The following is a 26,636-nucleotide window of genomic DNA, read 5'->3' as shown; positions in this document are numbered from 1 at the left end:
GCTCGTGAAGTCGGAAGTCGGGGAAACACTGTACCTCTACTTGGCAACCTCCCCGAAGGCGGTTAGCTCGGTACTCGTCCGGGAGAACGAGAGCCGAATTCACCAATCCATATATTACACCAGCAAAGTACTTCACAAAGCCGAAGCCCGATACTCAAAGACGGAGAAAATGATATTCGCCTTGATTGTGTCTGCACAACGACTCCGTCCTTATTTCCAAGCACATGCTATTGTGGTCCTCACCGACCAGCCCCTGAGGGCGATCTTGCACCGCCCCGACACATCAGGACGACTGGTGAAATGGGCAATGAAGCTAAGTGAGTTCGACATTCAGTATCGATCATGACCGACCGTGAAAGCCCAGGTCCTGGCTGACTTTATCGCAGAGTGCCCGACGACCGACCACGGATCGGAAGGCGAGAGCCCCAGAGAAGTTGCAATCTCCGAACCTGACCCAGGGCTACTTGGGTGCTGCACATCGACGGAGCTTCCAATGCTCGAGGGAGCAGGGCTGGGTTCCTGCTAACCAACTCGGAGGGAGTGGTCATCGAGTACGTCCTCTGATTCGACTTTAAAGCCTCCAACAATCAAGCCGAGTATGAGGCGCTCCTCGCTGGCTTGAGGATGGCGAAGGAGCTTGGGATCGACAGCCTCAGAGTCTTCTCTGACTCCCAGCTGATCGTAGGGCAAGTTAAAGGTGACTTTGAGGCACGAGACCCGACCATGGCAAAATATCTCCAGAAGGTGAGAGATCTCATGACACACCTCAAGTATTTCGAGATCTCCCACATTCCCAGGATGGAGAACGCTCGGGCCGATGCACTCTCCAGGCTTGCGACATCGGCCTACGATGCCTTGGGTCGGATATTTATGGAGAGCATCGAGCAGTCGAGCATCGACAGGGCCGAAGAAGTGCTGCAACTGACGATCAAACCAAGCTGGATGGATCCGATCATATGATATTTGATCAATGGAACCAACCCTGAAGACCCCACGAAAGCCAAATGACTCCAATGGGCGGCCTCCCAATACGTGATAATGGACGGCCGACTCTACAAAAGGTCGTTCTCCCTTCCCCTGCTCAGGTGTTTGGGACCGACTGACGCGGACTACGCGCTCAAAGAAATACACGAAGGGATCTGCGAAAATCACTTGGGGGGCAAATCATTGGCCTACAAAGTCCTACGGCAAGGTTACTACTGGCCTACTATGAGAAAGGACGCGGCCAAGTTGGTTCGGAGGTGTGAGCCGTGCCAGAGGTACACCAACATACAACACCGACCAGCCGACAAATCACTCCTATTGTCGTCTCGTGGCCCTTCGCCTAGTGGGGGATTGACATACTCTGTCTTTTTCCTCCGGCATCTGGCCAAAGAAAGTTTATAGTCGTCGCAATCGACTACTTCATTAAGTGGGTAGAAGCCAAACCTCTGACACAGATCACCGAGCGAAAGATGGAAGACTTCGTCCAGAAGTCCATCATCTTCAGGTTCGGACTACCGCACACCATTATTACCGACAATGGGCGGCAATTCGACAACCGGGACTTCCGAGAGTTCTATGCGAGATTTCATATCACGCACCGGCTAACCTCGGTTGGGCACCCACAGTCCAACGGTGAAGTCGAGGTAACCAACCGGACTATTCTACATGGACTAAAGACCCGACTGAATGAAGCCAAAGATCTCTGGGTCGAAGAATTGAATTCCATCCTATGGGCGTACCGAACGATACCCCGTATTCCGATCGAAGAATCTCCTTTCAGTTTGGCCTATGGGATGGAGGCGATGATCCCGCTCGAGATCGGGCTACCATCAACTAGAGTCGAGCAGTACCAAGAGCCGGGCAACTCTGAATGTCGGAGGGCCGACTTGGACCTCCTATCCGAACTTCGGTACGAGGCTCAACTCCTCATGGATTCCTACTGACAGAGAGTGGCCTGATACTATAACAACAAGGTTAAGCCGAAGCTCTTCAGGATCGGGGACCTGGTCTTAAGAAAAGCAGAAGTTTCGAAGCCTCTAGACCAGGGGAAGTTGGCTCTGAACTGGGAAGGACTCTACAAGATAGCAGACACCTACGGGCCGAGAGCTTACCGACTGGAGACTCTAGAAGGAAGCGCCATTCCCTGAACTTGGAATGCCCACAATCTAAGGTTGTACTACCAGTAAATTCTGTGTACCCTTGATCGGAATACAAACCTCGTTTCAAAACTTCAGAGTCTACAATCTCGGCTCTCCAATGGTGTGTCGGCGCTCGCTAGTAGTACGAACCTCGACACTGCGACTTCGGCCCAGCATTCTACTAAAAATCTGCGGCCAACCGCCGACAGCGCGTCAGACTCTCATGGCGACCGACGTATCTACTTTGGTGGAAGGCCAGTGATGGCGATGGGGTCTCCCCCAAGTCTAAGCCGCACCCCTTCCTCAACTAGCACCCGAGCGAGGCGACTGGCTAACTTGCCTACTTGGCTCTGGCCAAGAAAGGCAAAAGGCCAACGCGACTAATGTCGCGTTCGCAACCCACCGACCAGGCCATGGCCGATCGAAGGGTATTCGGCTTACCACCATTTACCACACATCTCGACGCATACGCCCGACAGAGAATCAGACAACAGGTGACCGACTTGTCATCTACTAAACGCGTCGGACATTGTTTAGCTATCGGGTCCTACAACACAATCGGCTCAAAGAGCTACGCCCGACTCAACGAATATGCCCGACTCAGGCCTGGGCAACGGGCGCTCGAATTGAACTCTCGACCGTCGGGTTATATGACAGTCGAGAAGCCGATCAAAAATTAGGGTTCGCTCCACCTTCAAGTGGCGCACGCACTACCGACTGCCCCGGATAGCTATCTCGGATCTTACCTAGTGCGTCGGGCCTACGACTTATACGTTCAAAGGCATTTCGGTGAAACATACATCCCAAACACACAAAGCAATTCAAGTAAGAGAGAAAGTTAAGAAAACATGTTTTCGATTTCATTCAGACTCGAAATTGAGATTACAAAATGGGTCGAAGCCCGATTACAAATTGAGATTACAAAATGGGTCGAAGCCCGACTACAAGTACATCAAACAAAAATAAGACTCCGACTAATCATCGGAGTCGGCTTCTTCTACCGGGAGAAGATCGGGGGCGATCGGCGCATCCGCTCGGGTCGGGGTGGCTTCAGGGGTTGGAGCCGCCTGGCCTTCGGCAGCCTGGTCTGCGTCGGCCTCCACCACGGTGGTGCGATCTTCTGACGGTGGGTCGGTCATCTCTCCCTCGGCTTGGGCCTCCGATGCTGGCGGGACGATGCTACCGAGGTCAAGCTCTGGATACAGGCTCCGGACGGCTTCCTGAGCATCCTCGTACCCCACACGGTACGAGAGGAAGTCGCTCTCTAGAAGTTCTTCCCGGTATTCCTCAGAGTCGCGGAAGTCCTCCACGGCCCGACCCATGGCTTCTTTCGCCGACTCCGCCTCCACCCTTGCTATGTCTGCATCGGCCTGAGCGGTGGACAGGTTCTCTTCAGCCTTGGCGAGGTTCCCTAAGCTTATTCAGAGTTGCTCGCGTTCGGCCTTGAGTTCTTTGGTGAAGTCGTCCCGCTCGCGATGCAGCCGACGAACGGTGCGGAACTTCTGCTTGGCGTCATCTCAGACCGACTGCAGCTCGGTCCCCGAAGCGGCCAGAGCGCCGATGAGTCGGGAGACCTCCTCGGAGAGGCAGGAGATCTCCCCCTCAAGCCGGGCCTCCCGATCGACCAACTACTGTAGCTGGTCGACCAACACCGCCTTGTCGGCCTAGACGGCCATGGCCTTGTCTTTCCAGGCCGTCCGAAGATCGTCGAATCTCCGATATCCGGTCTTCAGCTCGGATATATTATAAATCAGCTGCAAACAACAAAGCCGACCGTCAGAAGACCGAACTTATGAAAACGACAACAAAAACGAAAAGAAAAGAGACTTACCCGGATCATAGTCGGGTAGAAAGAGGACAGCATGTCAGACACCCGCTGATTCTTCATGACCTCGATATCAGTCGGGAGGATGACCGCCTGACATAGCCTCCTGGCTAAGTTGTGGTTGGTCAAGGCCGACGCTCCTTCGGAAAGTGGGGAGTCGGTCGACGCTCCGCGGTCGGCCGACCTCCTATCGTCGCCAGGTGTTATCGGGGCCTTCCCTCATGCGGAAACCCAAGCCCTGACGTCAGAAAGGGAGGGCATGCTCGACCCCGATTGGGTCCCTCCCGAAGGCGCGACAGTCGCCGACGCAGGTTGTTTGGGGTCGCGCGCCTCTGCCGGAACCTTTTCTGCCGGCTGAGCGGCCGGCACATCCTCGGTCGGCTGGCACATCCTCGACCGATTCCTCGGCCGCCTATCCCTCGAGCGAGGCTGCTCCCTCGACTGATGGTTCCTCGGACGGGACTTCAGCGGGCACTGTCGGCACCGACAGTGCGATGACCGGCTCTCGATCTGACACCCGTTCGGAAACAGACTCCGTTCCCGCCATCGGTGCTACTTGGGGCCTCTTGGGAGGCCGCGATGGTTCGGCTCCATGCGCGGGCCTCTTCCACGCCGTATGCTGTCGAACATCGGCTGCCGTTAACCTCATCCGCGATGGCATATCTGCAACGGCAACAGAGGATCAGCATAAAAAAAAAACACACCGAGGTGAGGAACCGAGCTGAGACCGACATCATACAGGGCCTGCTCGGTGATGAGCTCCTTCTGCTTCGGCACCGAGATGTCCTTCAAACAGTGGAAGTCTTTCCGGTCCCCGGCCTCCACCCGACTATTCTCGTTTGGTTGGGTTCGGGGGTCCCCCCAGCAGGAAGGGAACCCCCAAGGAATGGAAGAAGAGACGAAGAAGAACTGGTTCTTCCATCCATGAATTGACGATGGAAGACCAGTGATAAAGGAGAGACCCTTCCGAGGGTTGAAATACCACCACCCTCGGGCTTTAGGATGGGATCGGAGAACAAAGAAAGCTCGAAAGAGTGAAAGGCGAGGATTGGTCGGCAAAAGCCGACACAACAGGATAAAGCTGACTACCAGTCGGACCGAGTTCGGCGCAAGTTGCACCGGACACAGCCCGTAGTAACCCAGCACGTTCCGGACAAACTCCGGAACCGAAAAACGAAGACCGGCCCGGAGGTCCTCGACGTAGAAGGCCACTTGGCCCGCAGGCAAGTTGTTAACCCGACCATCGGCTCCGGGGACGAACAGCTGAAACTGCTTCGGGATGCAGTACTGCTCCCGGAGCCGATCAACGTTCGGCCCCGAAAGTGAAGAGACCTCCACCTCCGGGGTCGATCGAGAATCATCAGTCGGGTTCTCCGACCGACTTCCTCTTGAAGATATTCTAGCCATTACACTGGAACAGAAGTCAAAGAATGAGAGGAAGAAGAAAGAGAACTACAAGAAAGCGAGGAAGAAGACAAAGGACAATGATGAAGGCTCCTAGGGAAAAAGACTTTCTGAGGGCAGAAATGGGGATGATTACCTGAGGCAAGGGACCACACGGCTAGGATCTCGATAGCAAGTTTGGAAAGTAAAATTTTGGATGCAGGCGATCTTGTATATATAGTGCCCCTCGACGGCCGTGATGAGAGCATGCCCAACGAGGGTCTCCCAGATCTTGACACGTGGCAGCATCTGGGCCTTCCTTCGGCCCGACGGTTCGACGCACCGACCCCAGATCAGGCCACGTCTCCTTCATCCGCCTGAAATAATCCGGCCCAATGGCTCCTTGCCACACGGCGGAAAGGTCGTGGTGGTTCGCATTCCCGAAGAGACGGCGGAAACGGCGGTTTCCATTCCCGATAAGATGCCTGACACCGACGAGACGCCTGACACCGACAGGACGCCTGACACCGACGTAACGTCTGACACCGACGGGATGCCTGACACCGACGGAATGTCTGACACCGACAAGTCGCCTGACGTCCGTAAGACGTCTGGCGCTGGACCGAACATTGATACGATCGCCAGAGTCGGAGCATAATGCGATGGATATCCCTCCTTTCGCCCGCCGCCATCGCCCACGCAAGGACGCTGGCCAGCATGCCATCCGACTTAGGAGTGGGGGGACAACTGTTGGGATATACCGACCGGTCCCTCTCACGCCGACTCACCATCGGGCCCGTCTGACCGACACCCGACTCTACCGACCGCACCGACCGACGACTGCCGACACCGTCCGACCGAATATATGTCGGTTGGGCAGACCCCCTCCGTTCCCGACTGGCCGAACTGCGGAGCTCGATACCCGACTCCCGCCACGCACCCGACTGACCGCCGGAGGGTCCCTAGATCTTCACCCAACGTCCTACGGCCAAATGCCAACGTATGGTCGGTCGGCTCCTCCGAACACCGTACGGCTGCTGAGGGCCGCCGTCCTGACAAAGGCATGCGGCGCAGCCGCCCTGGGACATTGTCCCACCTAAGACATGGGTCAACCCTAGTGATTTGACAGTCCCATGGCGATTTGACAGCTCCACGACGACCCTGACATCCTCCGATGATTTGACAACTCTCCCATTGTCTGCGCCATTAATGACGGCGCCATGCCGTGCTCTACTATAAAACGGAGAAGGCAACAGTGCTGGAGGAGGTTCCTTCGAAATCCTTGGACTTACTCTACCCTCTCCCTCTCTCTCGCTGAGCTCTTTGATTCTTTTCTACTGTTGCCTAGTCTCCTCTCTGACTTGACTGTCGCAGGGTCCCCGTCGGAGTCACCTCCGGTCAGTGCGGACTTCTTTTGCAGGCGCTCGTTCCTGACGACCAGGCGACGAGGGGATTGGCCGCAACAGTTATAATAAAAGTCCAAGTTATCATAGGGAGCATATATTAGGAGAGCAGGAACATTCACCTTTTTGTTACTCATCAAGTTAAGGATCGATCCTCAATAAAAACCTAGTCACAAATGACAAAATTTATGATCAAGTTCAAGACCTCCATATCATCTTTTCCCATAGTCCAAATACTGCTTCTTCTATTATAGATGCAAAAATATCACTTGAGATTGTCTTGAATGTGAAAAAAAAAAAAAAAAGATTTGATGCCCATTTTCATTTGACAAATGAAAAAATACGGTGTTTTGATTCTGAGCTCTTTGAGTTCTCGGGCCAATTTTAATGTTTATGTATTTCATTATTTACAGGAGTGCTAGGTGAACCTATTTAGCAACCTTGTATCCAAAGGGATTGGTGACGGAATGGATGGTTTTCATGATCCTCTTGACTGCTGTTCAAGATTTTCTAGTGCACCATTTTCATGCAAGAATAAGATTCATCAATCAGAAGATGATGATATGGTTCTTCATCAAAGAACCAAAGTGTCTCCTTCTTAGAACATGAGACTTCATCAGTAGGAAATGTTTTTTTGAGTCACCACACTGAAGTAAGGGATTAGGAACTCTTTGAAGCTTCCTGGTGAGTCTTAAAATGCATGCCTGGCGGACGTTTTGGATCAACCACCAGGCTTCAATCCAATTTATATTTTGTTATTGCAGGCTATACTTCCTTTTCAGAAAAATGACTATATAAATGAATGCTTCTCCAAGTCCAAGTTGTTGCTGGTTACATGTCTTGAACGTTAGAAACCGATTGAAGTAACACCACCTTTATTGATTGTTTATTGTGAGTGTGTTTATTATCAAAATGTTGTATTATATATAAGCCAGAAATTGTTGATTTTTTAACTATTCAATGCTCTTATGTATTGTACTGCCACACAACCAAGAAAAAAAAAAGCTGCCTCTTGATTCCCAAAGCGTTGTGAAGAGGCAAAGGCTTTCAATATATTTTACATGGTAAATATAACATGGTTGTTCATGCTCTATGATTGTGTCAGTGCACTAGAGACCTTGTTAGCTTTGTTAGTACACTAGACTCAGCCTTTTAGAGAGGAGGGTAACGTTATAAAAGTCAAGATCGTCAGGGATTAAGAGTCTTTTCTTCACCAAAAAATGGGCTTAGAATATTCAGACATGCAAAAAAGATGTCTTTTAGTGTTTATTTTTTCTGCTAGTAGCTTTCTCATGGTCTTCGAGGCAACTGAGAATCCAGAACAAACCAACACAACAATACAAATTTTAAGTTAGACATTAGCCACCATTCAAAGGCCAGCATCTTCCCAGGACTCACTATGGAGAAGCCCCTCATGGTTGACCTTTCTTGAGCCTCCCCAAATGTGCTTTCTAGCCACCGACGGCAAGACACCAATTAGCAGTGTGCATGAGAGAGAGAGAGAGAGAGAGAGAGAGAGAGAGCTGATTGGCTTTAAGTTACTGCAACCACACTTCAGGGATTCATGCTGAAAAAGTTGCACAAATTCCAAATTGCATGGCACTATCAGTCAATGATATTAAATTGGTGGTATACAATAGATGTTACACATATGATGATGAAGTGGATTTAAAAGTAATTTCAACCTAAAGCTAACCTTGGACCAAGCCAAGATTCAGGACTCAACAGTGAGCCTAGGCTGCAGCTTACAGAGGTTAAGCTTACTATAACCTTTTTCCAAAATTGAATCAGTTTACTAATATGAGCTCTCCATTTGCTTTTTGGAGGTCATTCCGATCCAGGCTCACCCACAAATTTGTATTCCTAAATCCTAATCTGGGCTTCTTTCTCTTATTTTTTGCTGGCCTAGGGCAATGGATGGTAGCTAGTGTTTAGTTTTCAGCCTTCTTACTTTTTGAAAAGTCTTGCAGTGGCCTGTGTACCTGTGAAGGGCTCAGAAAAGTCCTGACATTCTAGTGGAGACATCCATCAAGATGGGGTGGTTCTTCTAGTCCAGAATTGATGCACAGGGTCAGGGTAGCCACCTTGTATGATGGGTATTTAGGAGACTGTAATGGAAGCCTTAACATACCCACCTCTGGAAAAAAGGCCTCATAGCATTGGCCTTGAGATGAGGAAGTGACAGTCCTCAATGTTGTCCTCAGAAGACTATATAACAGTTGAATAAAAGTTCTTTCAGGACAGTGAAGTACACAGTTGAGTGTGCACCTTGGTCTAGGTCAAGTAACCTAATCCTACCAGTGGTCTGCAACTACTTTTGATCAGATGAATAAAACTAGATACACCTGACCTAAGACTGTAGCCAAAATGTGCCATTCAGCAACTGACACATGGAAATCGCTTGATGGAGTCCAGACTCCAGAGCTAAGCCGAAACTTTTGAATTAAGCATTCTGACTTAATATTTGTAAGTAGAGAAAGGTAACCATGGAAACTTTGGATCCAGTTCACGTCCCTTAATGCTTGCATCTGTATTTTAAAGGTGATTGCTAAGAAATTGAGGGTCTGTTTGGCTGTTTGGGCTCAAAATCCCATGGGATTCATGGGATTGGGCCAGCACAGCTAAAAAAATCAGTATGACTAGGCTTAGTTAGACAAAAACCCAGGGGTTTTTGGAGTGGGTTGGCCCGAATCCCATAGACAGAAAAAAATATCCTGTTGAGGATATTTTTTTCTTCCTATAGAATTCAGGCGGCCCATTCCAAAGGCCCCTGGCTTTTTATCTAAATGACTCTAGCCTGGACTGATTCTCTTAGCTGTGCTAGATCAATCCCATAAATCCCAAGGAATTTTGGATCCAGACAGCCAAACAGGCCTCAATGATTCAAATAGACTCTTGCAGATGCTCTTCAATGGTCTGCAAAGAAAGAACAATGAGGTCCAAAAGATATATGTAACAGAAGTTCTTGTTTGGCGCTGCAAAGATCTCATAAGATTTTTGATCGGTGATTTCTCATCAATGCTATCATGATCTAGGACCTCATCTAAAAAAGCTAGCTTAAAAATATTAGTTTAGTTTTTTGATTCTATATAAATACCCAAAATCTACTTGATGTATGGTTAATATGGAACTAAACATATGCCCGCATAATAAGGATAAAAGTAATATTGATGATATATGTCCCAATCCGTTTTTATATCCGAATCAATTCGAATATAGACAGAATTTTGAGGATCAAATTAATATTTATATCTGTATCTATATTTATAAAAAAAAAATAGATATGGATATGGATAGATAAATATCTAATTCGTATCCAAATATCCGAATTTACTTATAACAGTATATAATTTTATATAGCACTTATTAATTTAAAAAAAAACATACAACCATAAAAACATGCTATTAACTTGATTTATCATCTATTTAAGAATATTTTTAATTCTGTAATCATAAAGTTTAATTATCTAACCTATATCCATAATTATATCCATACTTTTAGTATTTGTATTCTTTTAAAATAAATATGGATATGAATAATATTCGTATTATATTTATATTTGTCAGACAAAATAAATATACACATGGATAAATTGGTATCCGATTCGTATCCAATCTGATTTCAGTACTACCACACAGGTCCTAATATATCTTATTTGTTTAAGACTTGGCATTCTCACTGATCTAAAGATCTAAATCCATTTAATTCCAATCATAAATACTACAATTAACCTATGATCTACTCAAATAAACTCGTGTTGTAGAGTCCTCTTGTTTACATTGGTCATAAACTAGATTTATTCTGATAATATTTGTTATAATTTAGGATCTCACTAAAAAAAACTAGTTAGATGGTATTATTTAGATTTCTTGATCTTGTATATGTATCCAAAATCTACTTAATATATAGCCGATGTAAGACTAAATATACGCTTGTAGGGACTTTACGAAGTGTAATTACACTTCGGCTACTTCAATATCTCTATTGATGGCATGCACTGTTTGATTGCCATATCTCTTCCCGTCGAATGAAGCATCAAAAGTCTTGGAATGCTCCATCGGGATTGCCGATTAACAACTTGACTGCACCTAATCTGCCAATTCTGTAAGCTCTACCACCCATGCAGAGTAAACTTTTTGCAAATAATTCATTGACTTGTTCAAGAAATACTCATGGATTAATTAGTGATGTTATCTAGTGTTGCTGTTATTGTCTTGTTTTTGCCCCCTCCAGTACTTGCAGATAATAACTTTACCAATTTCACAATTCAATTATTTCTTATGCTTAACATTCTGAACTTTTTTCAAACTTGCCATGAATTTTTGTCTCCTAAGTGCCCAAGTACAACGCTTTTAAACGCTTAACTTATGAATGCCATCTATGCAAATATCAATAAAACATTAATCCAAGTCTGGTGATGCAGTTTCCTTGAATTTTTTAAAGTGATATACTGCAATTATTTAAACACAAGCAAGATGGTTAACTACTATAATATTCTAAAGTAGATCAGAAAGTAGTCCTATTACTGCTATCAAGATTGGAGTTGGTAAGATCAAATTGTGGTCCAGGGAATGCCATCTATGCAAATATCAATAAAACATTAATCCAAGTCTGGTGATGCAGTTTCCTTGAATTTTTTAAAGTGATATACTGCAATTATTTAAACACAGGCAAGATGGTTAACTACTATAATATTCTAAAGTAGATCAGAAAGCAGTCCTATTACTGCTATCAAGATTGGAGTTGGTAAGATCAAATTGTGGTCCAGGTCTTGGGAAAGCCCAACTATATCATGTGACCACTGTTTTTGTCCCCCCCTGAATGGCCCTGTCCCAACAGGGAACAAACCTTTTGGTTCCCTATGCTGATTATCATATGATATCCACACACAAACACACCATACAAATATGATTCTCACCACCCCAGCCATCCCCTGCTTATCCCTCCTTTTTCTAAACTCATAATTCATAAGTCCAGAAATTTTGACATCTCCCATGAGGCCCTCCTTTATCTTTGCCACCCTCATCACCATACTCTTCTTTCTTTCCTTGATCAAAAGCATTAAGTCTGTGCAAGAAGAGGAACAATACCAAAATGACCAAGAGTCTGATAGAGTATTTATTCTTCCTGGCCAACCCAAGGGCCCATCCCTCTCCCATTTCTCAGGCTACATAACAGTCAACAGAGAGAACGGGAGGGCCCTTTTCTATTGGTTCTTTGAGGCTCAAACTGAGCCCTTCAAGAGACCTCTTCTTCTTTGGCTCAATGGAGGTAATACTTTTTTCTTTCATCCTCAACAATCATGAGCAATAAATAGCCATACTAGGCAGTAAGGTACTTTCTACCATACGCATTTAATCATCTTTTATAGCTCATCTGGACATGGTGTTTGGACCTCTTTTGACTCCTGTTTTCCAGGCCCTGGTTGTTCATCAATAGGCTATGGAGCAGCTGTGGAGCTGGGTCCTCTCAGGGTCAAGAGATATGGAACAGAGCTTGAGTTCAATAGATATGCTTGGAATAAAGGTCTCATGATAATCCTACAGCATTTGTGATTTCTTTTGTCATTCCTATTACTCTTGTGCTCTCTTACTACAAGTTAATGGATCCATCAATCTGGTTTTTTTAAGATATCTCTCTCAAATTTAAATATATATTCTTTAGACTATGTTACAGTATTTACAACTGTCAACACTCAAATGTTTTGGTGGCCCCTCCTGCAGAAGCAAATTTGTTATTCCTAGAGTCTCCAGTTGGAGTTGGGTTCTCTTACACCAATACTTCTTCTGACCTGGACAAACTAGAAGATGGATTTGTGGGTAATCAATGTTCCAATTTTTTTGAAGGATGCCACATATGTTTGTATGCATGTAGAAGTTGATGGTGCATAAAACAAACTTACCTTTTTCCCCTGGTTGTGACCTTTGTAGCTGAGGATGCTTATAGCTTTTTACTGAATTGGTTGAGAAGGTTTCCGCAGTACCAAGCCCATGACTTCTATATCTCAGGAGAGAGCTATGCAGGTAAGGCTAAATTCTAGTCTCACCAAAACAACCAACACTCTATAATCTTGCTTCACTGCTGAGCTAATTGTTACATGTCAGATTTTGCAATTAGTTGATGGATCATAGAAGATAGTTGGGATTCAGTAAAAACTCAGAAGAGGGAAGAAAAGATTGTGAGAACTTGAGAATATTAAGAAGAGAGTTATATTAGCAAATGATGTCATAAAAATTTTTAAATAAGAGCTTTCTACAATGTCACAAAAGAAAATGTTGTTCGATCAAGTTGAGACGAAATCAATCAAAATAACTGAGTAAAAAAGAGATTGATTGAAGAATTCCTTGGCTACACGGAGAATATGGTAACTGGGGCTGGGCCACTTTAAGGACCCAGTCAAGAAAAAAAGCCGAAAAGACCAAGAGAGTCTCATTGTCTTTTAGCTAGATTTTTCTTTGGATACCATCCAAAAGTTAGGCAATCAGTTCTGTTGTTTGCTGTCACCAAGCATAGGCTCCGGGGGCCATGGAAGATACTCAGGGTAGTGGATGGATCCTCTTGTTTCAGTTCCCATAAAGGCCTTTTTTTTTTTAATAATTTTTAATAAGTAAAACAAGGCATTGGCAACCATCCATATAGTTTCTTTTTTTTTTTTTTTTTTAAAGTCAGAAAAATATATTACTCTTTTTTGCAGGTCACTATGTGCCCCAGCTAGCTGAGCTTGTCTATGACCGCAACAAGGACAGAAAAAACTACCCATATATCAACTTGAAAGGCTTCATTGTAAGTTTTAATGATCTATCATCTGTTTCATAGCTGTTATAAAGGAATTTACCTAGAAAACTTATATATACAAATGTATATATTACGCACAGTCATTCAAGTGTTTCCCTTGCACCCTTCGCCATCCATATAAAAAGACAAATAATAACAAATGAACAAAGAAAATGTGAATACTTTAGCATATAAACGATGCACAAGCATGTGTATATGGCTCAGAGCAGGAAAAAAACACCAACATGAAAATCAAATTATATATGCTTGCAAGTGGATCAGGTTGGTCTGCATCTTGCCTTCTTTGATCCAACTTGAATTAGCTCTCAATCCAAGTTAAAGATCAAGAATGGAACCAATTTGCTGGGTAGATTGTATAGCTTAGTTTGCTTCTTTGGTTAAGTTTGATACGTTCTAAAGGAGCTAGACTCTTCTACCGAAAAAAAGAAAAGGGAGCTAGACTCAGTTGTTCTTTCACTTACTTTTCTAGACTTTGACGAGGCTGGTTGAGACTAGTCTTATTTTGCAAGGTCCATTTTATGTTTGATTTTGGCTCCTAATTTGAGACTCATCTCATTGTAGAGTTCTCAACTTTGGGTACAGATTAGATCCAAAATGTGGATCAGTTCTTGTGGTCCAGTCCAAAATCAATTCCACCTACTCACATCCTACTATTTCACATGCAGCCTAAACTAGACAAACACATTTGGTTTAAGTACAATGGCTTTGCTCTGGCATTGTCCTTACAAGCTTACAAATAGCTAGCAGCTACAAAGTCTCCATCTCCTTCTGTGAAAATAGTTAGTCCTGCCTGAAAGTCACCTGCCTCACTGATCCTCTATTTGTTTTTCACCTGTATGTCACATTCCAATGGATGGATTGCAGGTTGGTAATCCTGAAACCAATGATTACTATGACTCAAAGGGACTGTTGGAGTATGCGTGGAGCCATACGGTCGTGTCTGATCGAGTATACAGGCTCGTAAACAGGGTTTGTGACTTCAGGCTCTTAAACTGGACAAATGAATGCAACAATGCCATGAACATGGTCTTTGATCAGTACAAAGTCATTGACATCTACAACATTTATGCACCGAAGTGCAACCTTGATCAAGTATCATCGTCGACCTATGAAACTGATGCTAAGGTGACTCATCAAACATATCATGATCGAACAATGTAATTGGATCCTTGATGGTAGCAGATATTACACAATCATATATAGTTATTTTTGAGGTTAGGCTGACATTAGTGAAAAATTATTTTGGAGATGCAGAGTAGTTCCTTAAGGAGACTAAGAATTTACTCAGGCTATGATCCATGTTTCTCAAACTATGCTGAGGAATATTTAAATAAGCCTGATGTGCAGAAATCGCTTCATGCGCATGTTGGTGGAAAGAATAATGGAAGGTGGCAAGTTTGCAAGTGAGTTTACCCACTAAAGAACACTTTGTCATGTTTTGTTTTTATATACATACTTTTTTTTATTTTTGCATGGGTAGCAATTTATTAATTAATTTCTATACTTTTATCAGTGATTCCATATTGAACACGTACAACTTCACTGTGTCCTCTGTCCTTTCAATCTACTCGAAGCTCGTTAAAGCTGGCCTAAGGATATGGCTTTACAGGTCTGGTTTATACCCTTTTTAGTTCTCATTCTTTCCTTTTGTCTGCATCAACTTTAGCCCAAAAGTAAAGGAAAAGAAAGAATGCCTATGCTATTGCTTTCGTTCTTTTCATTTTAAATTAGTGGAAGCATAGAAAAAGTAAGATGATCATCGTCTTCTTTGCGTGAAAATAAATCTTTTAAGAAGCAAGGGGACTTTTTGAGCCTACAAAGCTTGATTTGAGAAGATCTAAGAATCTCGAATAAATTAATATTTTGAAAAGACTCCTATATCATCATTCCTACCTTGACAAAATGATTAAAGACTTTTTTTGAAGCTAATTCAAACATTCTATCCGACTTCACACTAAATCATGACAGGCCGCTATCCACATCAAGAACATTGCACATAATGAATGAGAACGATCAAAAATGGTTTTGTATCAGTAAAATTTCTTGTCCCTGCGTGTGATTGACTGAATTTTGATCACTAATGCGGTAAATCACAGAATTTGAATAAATATGCAGATATCTGGGGTGCTCTCCTTGTAACTTTCCTAAGATAAGATCACATATGATTTAGCTTTGAGTTTGGTGGCTTGGACTTGTTTTGATTATAGAGCTTGTCTTTATAACTCACTTGGCACATGGGTTCGCATACTTTAAAACTTTTTTTTTTTCTTGAGATGAAATAGTAAAAAAGAAATAGTTAAAAAAGGAGGACAATAACCAATCAACAATCTGTTACTGTTTATTGTTGTTGTTGTGGTGGTGGTGGTGGTGGAGAGAGAGAGAGGGAGATAGAGGTTTGCTGGATCACATAATTTTTGAACAGATTCCCATAGAGCTGGCATGGTTGGTTAGTAGTGCCTGTTGTTTTCTTCATGCATCAATCTATTCATTCACCTGTCTCTTTTGGTCTTGTGCAGTGGAGACACAGATGGCAGGGTCCCAGTTATTGGGACAAGATACTGTGTGGAAGCCCTGGGCCTCCCCCTAAAGTCTCAGTGGCAGCCTTGGTATCACAACAACCAGGTCAGTTAATCAAACACTAAAATAGAATATAGCATCTGTAGGCCAGAGAGACTGGGAGCCACTCTGAGCATAGCATTCACATGAAAGGAGTCAGCTTTTCTGAAGACTGATGCTGGAGTTCTGCAGTGCAGGTTGGTGGGAGGTTTGTGGAGTACCAAGGGCTGACCATGGTGACGGTCAGAGGAGCAGGCCATTTGGTGCCTCTCAGCAAGCCTGCAGAAGCCCTTGTGCTCATCAACACCTTTTTGATGGGCCAACAGCTCCCAAAACACTAGTGATATCCATCCCTACAATTGTATGCCTTTTCTTTCTTTTTTGAGAGCAGACATGTTGAAAGGGCATGAGAAATTTGGAATTGAGGCCATGAGAAAGAACTTTTTGTTGGTTAGGGGAGAAAGAAATGAAATTGCTTGGAAAGCTCAGTTTCTTGGTGTTTGTGTCATGAAAAATTGAGAATCATGTTAATAATTGGAATATGTAAAAAATTCTTAATGGTGCAATCCAACAAGTGGGGCAATTGCAAGCCTAGGTCCAAGCTGGACCTCAGCAGTAGCAAGGAGAACTATGTACTTGGAAAGCCATACTGTCAGCAATCCCATTAGGGATGTCAATAGGCCCAATTAAAGTTGTGCATGTGAACTGCCAAGACCTCGCCATAGCTGAAAACTCCTCTGTGCTACAAACTATAGAAAAGCCCTTACTTTTTTTTTTTTTTTTGAAGTGACCTGCATCAATTGTGAAGTCCTGCATGTCTAGGGGGTTTTCATATTGGATAAAGTCATATGTAAGCAATTTTTCCTAGTACATGTATATAAATTTATGATTGCTAAGTCAAAAAAAAAAAAAAATCTTAGTAGGCATAGTCATACTTCTAATCCTTTTGTCCAATACAGGTTATATATCATCATGCAGTATGGTTGAGTGGACTCTTTTAACAATGGGTGATGAGACCATCCCTTTAATGTTTTTTGGAAGAGTGGACTTTTTTAAAGATGTAGTATTTGGTGTGGTGACATGCTATGATGAAGTGTACCTCATGGACTAGAGCAATAACATATGGTACACCCAGAAGAGTGGTTGGGAACAGACTTGATTGAAGAGTAATGGATCAAGAACCAAGGGGGAGTTCAGTTGGCTTACACATAAGGATACATATATCTCGAGTCCTCAGTATTTGAATTCTCCATTTGCCCAATAGGAGAAAGTATATTTACAGTTGAAACCATTGCGAGTGTATGTATAGTTGAAAAAGATCATTATGAGAAGACCATTGCAAGTATATATTTCGTCCTTATCTGGGGTCAAAAATCCAAAATAATATATTCTGATTGATCTTTTTGAGTAGGATCTTTAGTCGTTAAATATGGTGTGGAACAAACTAGGCTCATAGCTTTTATGGATTAGTGGACAATACAACATAAGCCCTTTTATAGCTGACCATAGTCCATTTATTATATTAATGATTAGATTTGATAGGATTTGGACTCTTTGCCTAGCAAGGATAACAAAGCTCTAATAAGAAAGTGGACTATACATACGTCTATATTGTCTTACATTAGGTATATAGTAGAAAGATCTTGAGTACTTATACAAGACTAACAAATCCAAATAATATCTTATAGTTAGCTTTCCAGATGAGAATCTAGATTGTTAAATATATATGAAATCCTAAAGTACCTAGACTTCTAATCATTAGGTGAGGTCTTGAATTTTTACATGTATATCTAGTGGCATTAGGACTTCTGTCTCCCTAATTGGAGGAAACATCTTGGGAGTTGCAAAAAAGAAAAGATTGTTTTTTTCAATTGAATGATGATGAATAATGATATCGACTGGTAGGTGGTATACATTGTTAGATTTCTAAACATTGTTGATCATTATAAGGAGTGCAATTTTAGGCCTAATTGTTTGAAAGGCAAGTTGAAAATGACCCTACTTGTACATATATCTGCAATTATATTAGCAACATAAATGTTCACCAACATTTCTTAATATCTATATTAAAAGCATAAAACATACCAACTTCAATTATTATGAAAATAATTTTTTTTTTAAATTAAATTTTTTAAAAGATTGTTATCCAAATTTGAATCCAAGTTTCTTGGATAATCTTTATTTTAGTTTTTGGAGGAGCTCGAAAGCTATTTGAAAATTTTCACTAAATACCTCAGCATCCCTCTAAAGAACTTTTGGCCATGCAAGAAGTACATTTTGGCCCTTTAAAAACAATACTAAATGGGGCTTATTCTCTAACCAAACATGGAAATGCACAGTGGTACCATGGGGCAAAGGATAAATTGCATAATACTAAGGACATAGCATTCATGGTGATGCAAATTGAATTTTATGGAGGCATGACATGGAGTGCAATGGGTTATGTTATATAACAATTTGTATATAAATATGAAAGCATGCATAGATGTAGATTTGTATAGAAATATGAAAGCATGCATAGATTTAGACGTTCTTCTGTGCAGCCATGGTGTTTTAAACTGCACCTCTAAATGTATTCTCGTAATAAAAAGATTATTCTTTTTTGAATCTTATACCAAGGGCATTTCACCATGGTGTGTCCGAAGCATTTTGTAAGGCTACTTTGCTCAGCCAGAATCTTCATCTGTGGCATCGCAAAATATAGTGTAATTGTGGATGGCCACTAGCAGAAGGTGGACATCCATTATGCATTGTATTCGACCTGGCACATATTAATGGACTCTTTGTTTGATGGTCATCCATCTTCTGATAGTGGCCATCTATGATTGCATCGCACTCTGTAGTGCCATGTGCACACCTCAAAGGATCCATGTTTTACTTGGCTAGGGAGTAGCAATCTAAAAATTGAAAGCAATCATTTTACCTTCATCGAAATTTTGCTAGGTGATGAGGCTATCCCTTTAATAATTGGAATTTAGCCGCATGATTCATGCAGAACTTCAGAATGTAAAATGACTAGGACATACTCTTCATGTTAGCTCAAGATTCCTTTTATTTCTTAGGAAGTGGTTTCTTTATTGGCTCTCTAGCTACTTTTATTTAATTATCAACATAAAAGATATGATCAAGCATATACATCCAAGTTATGGAGATGTTGATAAGAGATATTATTGTATAATATGTACGGGCTACGTGCAACCTGGAGTTGTTACAAGAGGTCAAGATGGATTGTTATACCAAGAAGGTATACACATATTTGTTACATGATCAGTTGTAGCAGAAATTTAATATTTAAATTTTTGCATTTAATCTCTTAGCATCGGGAATTGTTCAAAAAAAAAACCCTCATCATTAGAGGTGCAAACGGATCAGGTTGGATTGGATCATGAGTGACTCCGAACTAATCAGGTTCCTTGATAGGATTGTAATGTCGATCCAGATCAAATATAATAGAAGATGAAGTTGAATCCATGGCCAAAATTTTCGATCCAACAAATTATTCAGATCAGGTTGGTTCCATATGTAACTTAGCCCCAATTCGAGAAATTTGGATTTGAGTCAAATATTGCTAACTATATTTTAATTATCATATAGCCAACTATTATTAACTACATGAAATAGATAATAAATAATATTATTCTTAAAAAACTTAGGACATAAAATTATTTTAAACCTATTTCTATGTTAAAGATATTATTTATATAAATTTTAAACCATAATTTAGAGGCTTAAATAAGTGTGAGTCCTAATGGTATACTGAGATCAAATCAGATTGGATCCCAATTCAGTGAATCCATATTCTATCCGAAAAATGAAATGGATCTAACTGTAGAACCCAATCCGACCCCATAAGTCCTTTAAAATGGGTCAGATTAGATCTAAGTTAGTCTGATCGGATTGGGTTAGGGTTCAACCCAACCCATTTGCAGGCTTATCATGTGAAAAGAAGTATATGTTGCCATCAAAGTTAAAAGTAAAAGGCGAAAGAGAAGGAAAGAAAATAGTTAAGAGGTAAAGACACATGCACAAACATCCACTAAGAAAAAGAACACAATGGCATAGAGCCAAAGACCAGTTCAATAGCATCACATGTCCCAACCAACTTAGACATAGCGACTACTTATAGCAGAGGGAACAACACTAGATGTAGAGGTAGATGCACTACTACAACCTAGAAGGATGATATCAACTCCATCATTTATTAGGAACAACCAGTGAAGCTTGGTCCGGGGAAGGCACCACTGCCTCCATCTACTTCTCCTCGAGCTCGAAAGCCGACGTTGGGAAGGTCCGGAAAAACCCCGCCGGGCCCTTGCAGGCCAGCTTCCCGGTCGGCGGGTCGTCGACGGAGATTTCGTTTAGACTGACCCAAATCAAGAGCTCTTTGGCCTTGACACCAGTCAGATTTTTGATCTTGCACTTCTCCACATAGGCAGTGATCTCAGGGGCATAGGAGACCAGCCTCCCTATCTTCTCAAAGCGATGCTCAATCTTCTTCTTTTGTTTGAGCCAAACAAAGCCAGTCTCCTCCACATGGCCACACTCTATGATGTCCTTCAAGGGGAGGAGACCCCTTGGGAGGCCTACTTCTTGGAGGAGGAACTTGGACTTCTCTTGGCAGATCTCATCACCATGGTAGACCTCAGCCTTGGCCTTGAGCTCCTCTGTGATTAGAGGCATCTTCTAAGCTCTTCTGTCTCTTTTCAGGTGAGCTTCCTTTGAGTGGGACTCTGGATGGGGCTGCAAGAGGGAGTGCAATGGTGTTTATATGAGAAATTGGTAATCAAACTGCCCAGAAGTTTTGAAATAATTTCACGTCTACCTCAACCCACCTAATGCATGTGATGATGCGTAGGTGCAATAAGTGGGAGACAATTTTTGGTACCACTTGACTTGCACACATTGTCCCAACGATATCTAATCTAATCTAATTAAATGGAGGCCTTATATTGGCATTATAGCTTCTTATTAAAAAGACGATGCCTTGCAACCATTTCATAATACTCCAAAATTACCATCTTTCTCTCTCACATTGTATGGAAAAAAAAATATCATTAAGAAATTTATAAATTATAATTATTGATTGGTTATTGGCAGAATGATATGCCTTATATTTAATTTATAGGATTATCATGTTTGGTATCCTGATATAGCATAACAAGATAGGGCATTAATTTGATAAATGGCGCATCCGGTTGCCATCATTCATTACCTCCTATCAAGTAACGTGAATATCTCCTTTTATTTTGATTTTATTAGAATGATGATTGGGGCACTATTTATTTTATTTTTATGGGAATATTGATCACATTATAATGGATAAAGAATTTTATGAAAATTGCCATGTGATAAGAATGTCCATAAGATTTTTTTTTTTTTTTTTTTTTTTGCTTTTTTGAAAAATAATCATAGATAATACATAACTATTGGCTTCAAAGTAGTTAAAAAAGAAGAATATAAATTCATCCTGCATATTATATACTAGTAAATCCTGAATGTTGGCGGTGATCTTTGAATTATGAGTCAGGTAGATGTCAACTGATTACCAATAGTTGGTTGTAGTTGCTTAACTCATTCTTGCGCAATTATTATCAGAAATCTTAGAAAGCAGCACTAATTGGATACATGTTCTTGTTATTTTTTTTTGGGTAAAATACAGGTTCTTGTTATTATTACAGGTAATTATGCCTAAAAAGATCGTATGCTTATTTAGAACCCGTTTAACAGTAAGGGAAATAATTATTCAGCAATTTAGTTATATATGTGGTCCAAGGTCTCGTTGCAACCCAGTTTTTGCAAAATCAACGCATTAACGATTTATTACAACTTATCAAAAAATGATGTGTTACAACCATTCCATAATACTCCAGATCACCATCTTTTTCTCTAACATAGTATGGAAAGGAAAAAAGTCATTATTAAGAAATTTATAAATTGTAGTTATTAATTAATTAATAGTAGACCGACATACCTTATATTTAATTCATAGGATTATCATGGCAGTTTTTTTTTTTTTTTTTGGTATCCTAATATAGCATGACTAGATAGGGTATTTGGTAAAAGGCGCATTTGGTTGCCATCATTCATTACCTCCCATCAAGTCACATGAATGTCTTCTTTTGTTTTGATTCCATTAGAATGGTGATTCATGCATTATTTGCTTTGTTTTTGATGGGAGTGTTGATCGCAGCATAATGGATGAAGAATTCTATGATGACTTGCCATATGTGATAAGAATGTCCATAAGATCTTTTTTGCTTTTTTTTTTGCTTTTTAAAAAAATCATGGATAATACAACAAATATTGGCTTCAAAGTAGTCAAAAAAGAAGAATATAAATTCATCCTGGGCATTGCACAGGTTATATACTGGTGAATCCTGAATGTTGGCAGTGATTTCTGAATTGTGATTCAGGCAACATAAGATGTGAACAACTGATTACAAATAGTTGGTGGTAATTGTTTAACCTGTTCTTGCATTTTCATCATCAGAAATCTTAGAAAGCAGCACTAATTGGATATCTTCTTATACTATGTTGTTGCGGCCAATCCCCTCGTCGCCTGGTCGCCGGGAACGAGCACCTGCAAAAGAAGTCCGCACTGATCGGAGGGGACTCCGGCAGGGACCCTCCGACGGTCAAGTCAGAGAAGAGACTAGGCAACAGTAGAAAGGAATCAAAAAGCTCAAGAGGAGAGGGTGAGAGCGAGAGTTAGAGAGGAGGAAGGATTCAAGGGTTTCGAAAAGACCTCCTAACACTGTTGCCTTCCCCGATATATATAGTGGAGCGCGGCATGGTGCCGTCATTAATGGTGCAAACAATCGAAGGATTGTCAACTCATCGAGGACTGTCAGAGTCACCGTGAGGTTGTCAAATTACCGTGGGGCTGTCAAATAGCTAGGGTTGACCCATGCCTTAGGTGAGATAATGCCCCTAGACGGCAGTGCCGCATGCCGTTGTCAGGACTGACAGTTTCCAGCAATCGTACGGTATTTGAAGGAGCCGACCGACCATAGGTCGGCGGCTAGTTAAGGGGCGTTGGGTGGAAACTTGGGGCCCCCCCGACTGTCAGTCGGGCATCGGACTCCATAGTTCAGCTGACAAAGAGAGGGAAGAAGGTCTGCCCGACCGACGTATCCTCGGTCGGTCGGCAATCGGCAGCCGTCGGTCGGCAGAGTCGGGTGTTGGTCAAGTAGGCCCGACAGTGAGTCAGCGTGAGGGGGTCCGGTCGGTATATCCCAACAGTTGGCCCCCTCCACTCCTGAGTCGGATGGTGCGTCGGCCACTGTCTTTGTATGGGTGGCAGCGTCGGGCGAAAGGAGTGGATTTCCATCGCATTAAGTCCTGATTCTGACGACCGTACCGTGGGCTGATCCGGTGTCAGGCGCCTCATGAATGCCAGGCGATTCGTCGGTGTCCCGTCGGTGTTAAATATCCTGTCAGTGTCAGATGCCCCGTCGGTGTCAGATGCCCCGTCCCATCGACGTCAGACGTCCCGTCTCGTTGTGAATGAAAATCGTCGTTCCCGTCGCCCCTTCGGGGATGCGAAATGTCACGGCCTTTTCGCCACGTGGCAGGTGGCCATCGGGCTGGGTCTGTTCGAGTGGATGGAGGTGACGTGGCTCGATCTGAGGACGGATGCATCGAACCGTTGGGCCGAAGGATGGTCCGGATGTCGCCATGTGGTGCGATCTGGGAGTTCCTCGTTGGTCGTGCCTCCATCTCGGCCATCAGGGGGCACTATATATACAAGGTCGCCTGCATCCAGATTTCTACTCTCCCCATTTTGCTGTCGAAACTCTGCCCGCGTAGTCCCCTATTCCAGGTAACCGTCTCCGCTTTTCTTCTTCTTAGGTGTCTTCCTTTTCTTCTGGGAGCTTTCATCGTCGCTTGTTTTCTTCCTTGCTTTCTCACGGTTCTCTTCCTTCTTTTCCTTATTTTTTGTCTTCTGTTCTGGTTCATGGCTAGAACATCCCCAAGAGGAGGTCGGTCGGGAGAGCCGACCGACGATCCTCGGTCGACCCCGGAGGTGGAGGTCTCTTCATTTTCGGGGCCGAACGTCGATCGGCTCCGGCAGCAATATTGCATCCCAGAGCAATTTCGGTTGTTCTCCCCTGGTGCCAACGGTCGGGTCAACAGCCCGCCCGAGGGCCAGGTGGCCTTCTATGTCGAGGACCTCCTAGCCGGTCTTCGCTTTCCGGATCCGGAGTTCGTCCGAAACGTATTTGACTATTACGGGCTATGTCTGGCGCAACTTGCGCCGAACTCGGTTCGGCTAATAGTCAGTTTTGCCCTGTTGTGTCGGCTTTTACTGACTGTCTCTCAGATTTCGTTCTTTCGAGCATTTTTTGTCCTCCGACCCCACCCTAAAGCCCGAAGATGGTGGTACTTCAATCCTCGAAAGGGACTCTCTTTCATCACCGGTCTTCCATCGTCGATTCACGGATGGAAGAACCAGTTCTTTTTCGTCTCTTCTTCTATTCCTTGGGGGTTTTCCGCCCGTTGGGGGGACCCCCGAACCCAACCGAACGAGAACAGTTGGGTGGAAGCCGGGGATCGGGAAGACTTCCACCGTCTGAAAGATATTTCGGTGTCGAAGCAGAGGGAGCTCGTCACCGAGCAGGCCCTGTACGATGACGGTCTCAGTCCGGTCCCTCGCTTAGGTCAGTTTTTCGTTTTCCTTCTCCTTTTTTCTTTCTTTTCTTTTGTGGTGCTGACCATCTGTCGTCGTCTGTAGATATGCCACCGAGGTCGAGACTGACGGCGGCCGACGTCCGGCAATACGCTGTGCGGAAGAGGCCGGTGCAAGGGGCTGGACCATCGCGGCCTCCCAAGAGGCCCCAAGTAGCTCCACCGAGCGAGCCGACTGGATCTGAGGCGGAGCCCGTCATCGCACGGTCGGTGCCGACGGTGCTTGTCGAAGTCCCGTCCGAGGGACCATCGGCCGAGGGAGCAGCCTCGCCCGAGGGAAGGGCGGCCGAGGAATCGGTCGAGAATGCACCGGCTGTTCAGCCGGCGGAGGAGGTCCGGGAGGAGGCGCGCGAGCCCGAGCAACCCGCGTCCGCTGCTGCCGTGCCTTCGGGAGAGACTCGGTTGGGCTCAAGCATGCCATCCTTCTCCGATATCAGGGCCTGGATGTCAGCCCGAGGGAAGGCCCCGATGGCGCCCGGCGATGAAGGAAGGTCGGTCGGTGGTGGGGCGTCGATCGACTCTCCACTGCCCGACGGAGCGTCGGCCCTGGCCAACCACGACTTGGCCAGGAGGCTATGCCAGGCGCTCCTTCTCCCAGCCGACGTCGAGGCGATGAACAATCAGCGTGTCTCCGACATGCTGTCCTCAGTCTACCCGACTATGATCCGGGTAAGTCTTCTTTCTCTCCGTTCTCACTACCGTTTGCTGTAAGTTTGGTCTTCTGACGGTCGGCTCTGTTTTGTGCAGCTGATTTATAACATATCCGAGCTAGAGGCCGGATATCGAAAATTCGGCGACATTCGCGCGGCTTGGAAAGACAAGGCCGTGGCTGCCGAAGCCGACAAGGTCATACTGGTCGACCAGCTGTAGCAGTCGGTCGATCGGGAGGCCCGGCTTGAGGGGGAGATCTCTCGTCTCACTGAGGAGGTCTCCCGACTCACAGGTGCCTTGGCAAATTCGGAGTTCGAGCTGCAGTCAGCCCGTGACGATGCCAAGAAGAAGTCCCGAACCATCCGTCGGCTGCATCACGAGAGGGACAGCTTCGCCAAGGAGCTCAGGTCCGAACGCGAGCAGCTCCGAGCGAGTCTCGGGAACCTCGCTAAGACTGAAGAAAGTCTGTCCACTGCTCAGGCCGACGCAGACATCGCAAGGGCGGAAGCGAAGTTGGCGAAGGAGGCCATGGGTCGGGCTATAGAAGACTTCCGCGACTCGGAAGAATACCGGGAGGAACTTCTGGAGAGCGGCTTCCTCTCGTACCGAGTGGGGTACGAGGACGCTCGGAAAGATGTGAACAACTGATTACAAATAGTTGGTGGTAATTGTTTAACCTGTTCTTGCATTTTCATCATCAGAAATCTTAGAAAGCAGCACTAATTGGATACCTTCTTATACTATGTAATTCCATATATGTTTAAATGTAATTCTAATTTGTTTGAAAAGTATAGCTCTAATATATTTTTTTCAAAATAATTGTTTGGAAAGTTATGTCATACATTTTGCCTTTGTAATTAATGTAATTTTGCTCCAATCCAACTTTCTTCGGGACCTTACATAAACATGGCCCGATACATGTTCGGCACTTAGCTTTTTATAAATAAAGAACCATATACTTTGGTGGTGCTATTTGATTAGTTGCCAGGAAGAACAAGCTTACAATCATTAGATTGTTATGTTGATTAGAGTGGCATGCAGATAGCCAAAATGCTTTAGAGCAATTTTTTCTCGTTTTAATTCAGCCTAAACTTGCTGGCTTTTAGCTTAATCATCCACAAGTCTGAAAAAGAAGCATGGAACAATTTGGTAAACACAAATATATATGGAGATGGCATCATGGTACGTGGTTTTTTTATGGACATGGAAAG

The 26,636-nt window shown here is 43.9% G+C and overlaps 2 protein-coding genes across 4 annotated transcripts; one reads left to right on the top strand and one right to left on the bottom strand.

Annotated features, from left to right (window-relative positions):
* The first annotated feature begins 11,642 nt into the window (after positions 1–11,642).
* LOC105052618 (serine carboxypeptidase-like 26) lies at positions 11,643–16,574 on the top strand. Of its 3 annotated transcripts, none has more exons than XM_073245066.1 (10): positions 11,643–12,006; positions 12,154–12,261; positions 12,459–12,554; positions 12,666–12,758; positions 13,430–13,518; positions 14,395–14,655; positions 14,779–14,933; positions 15,044–15,139; positions 16,047–16,152; positions 16,279–16,574. In XM_073245066.1, exons 1-10 carry the CDS (start codon positions 11,730–11,732, stop codon positions 16,315–16,317), a joined length of 1,320 nt encoding a protein of 439 aa, XP_073101167.1. In that variant the 5' UTR covers positions 11,643–11,729; the 3' UTR covers positions 16,318–16,574. The 3 variants fall into 3 exon arrangements, with proteins under 3 accessions (XP_073101167.1, XP_073101166.1, XP_010931783.1); XM_073245065.1 differs by having other exon boundaries at positions 11,645–12,006; positions 16,284–16,574; XM_010933481.4 differs by having other exon boundaries at positions 11,648–12,006; positions 14,785–14,933; positions 16,284–16,574.
* Positions 16,575–20,074: 3,500 nt separating this feature from the next.
* LOC105052617 (uncharacterized) lies at positions 20,075–20,840 on the bottom strand. Its single transcript, XM_010933480.4, has one exon. It carries the CDS (start codon positions 20,764–20,766, stop codon positions 20,338–20,340), a length of 429 nt encoding a protein of 142 aa, XP_010931782.1. The 5' UTR covers positions 20,767–20,840; the 3' UTR covers positions 20,075–20,337.
* Positions 20,841–26,636: the final 5,796 nt, after the last annotated feature.

This window comes from Elaeis guineensis, chromosome 10, assembly GCF_000442705.2.
Source record: "Elaeis guineensis isolate ETL-2024a chromosome 10, EG11, whole genome shotgun sequence".
In the NCBI taxonomy this organism is placed as follows: domain Eukaryota; kingdom Viridiplantae; phylum Streptophyta; class Magnoliopsida; order Arecales; family Arecaceae; genus Elaeis; species Elaeis guineensis.
Note: the sequence above shows the minus strand (reverse complement) of the source record. Positions and strands in the feature narration are given on the sequence as shown.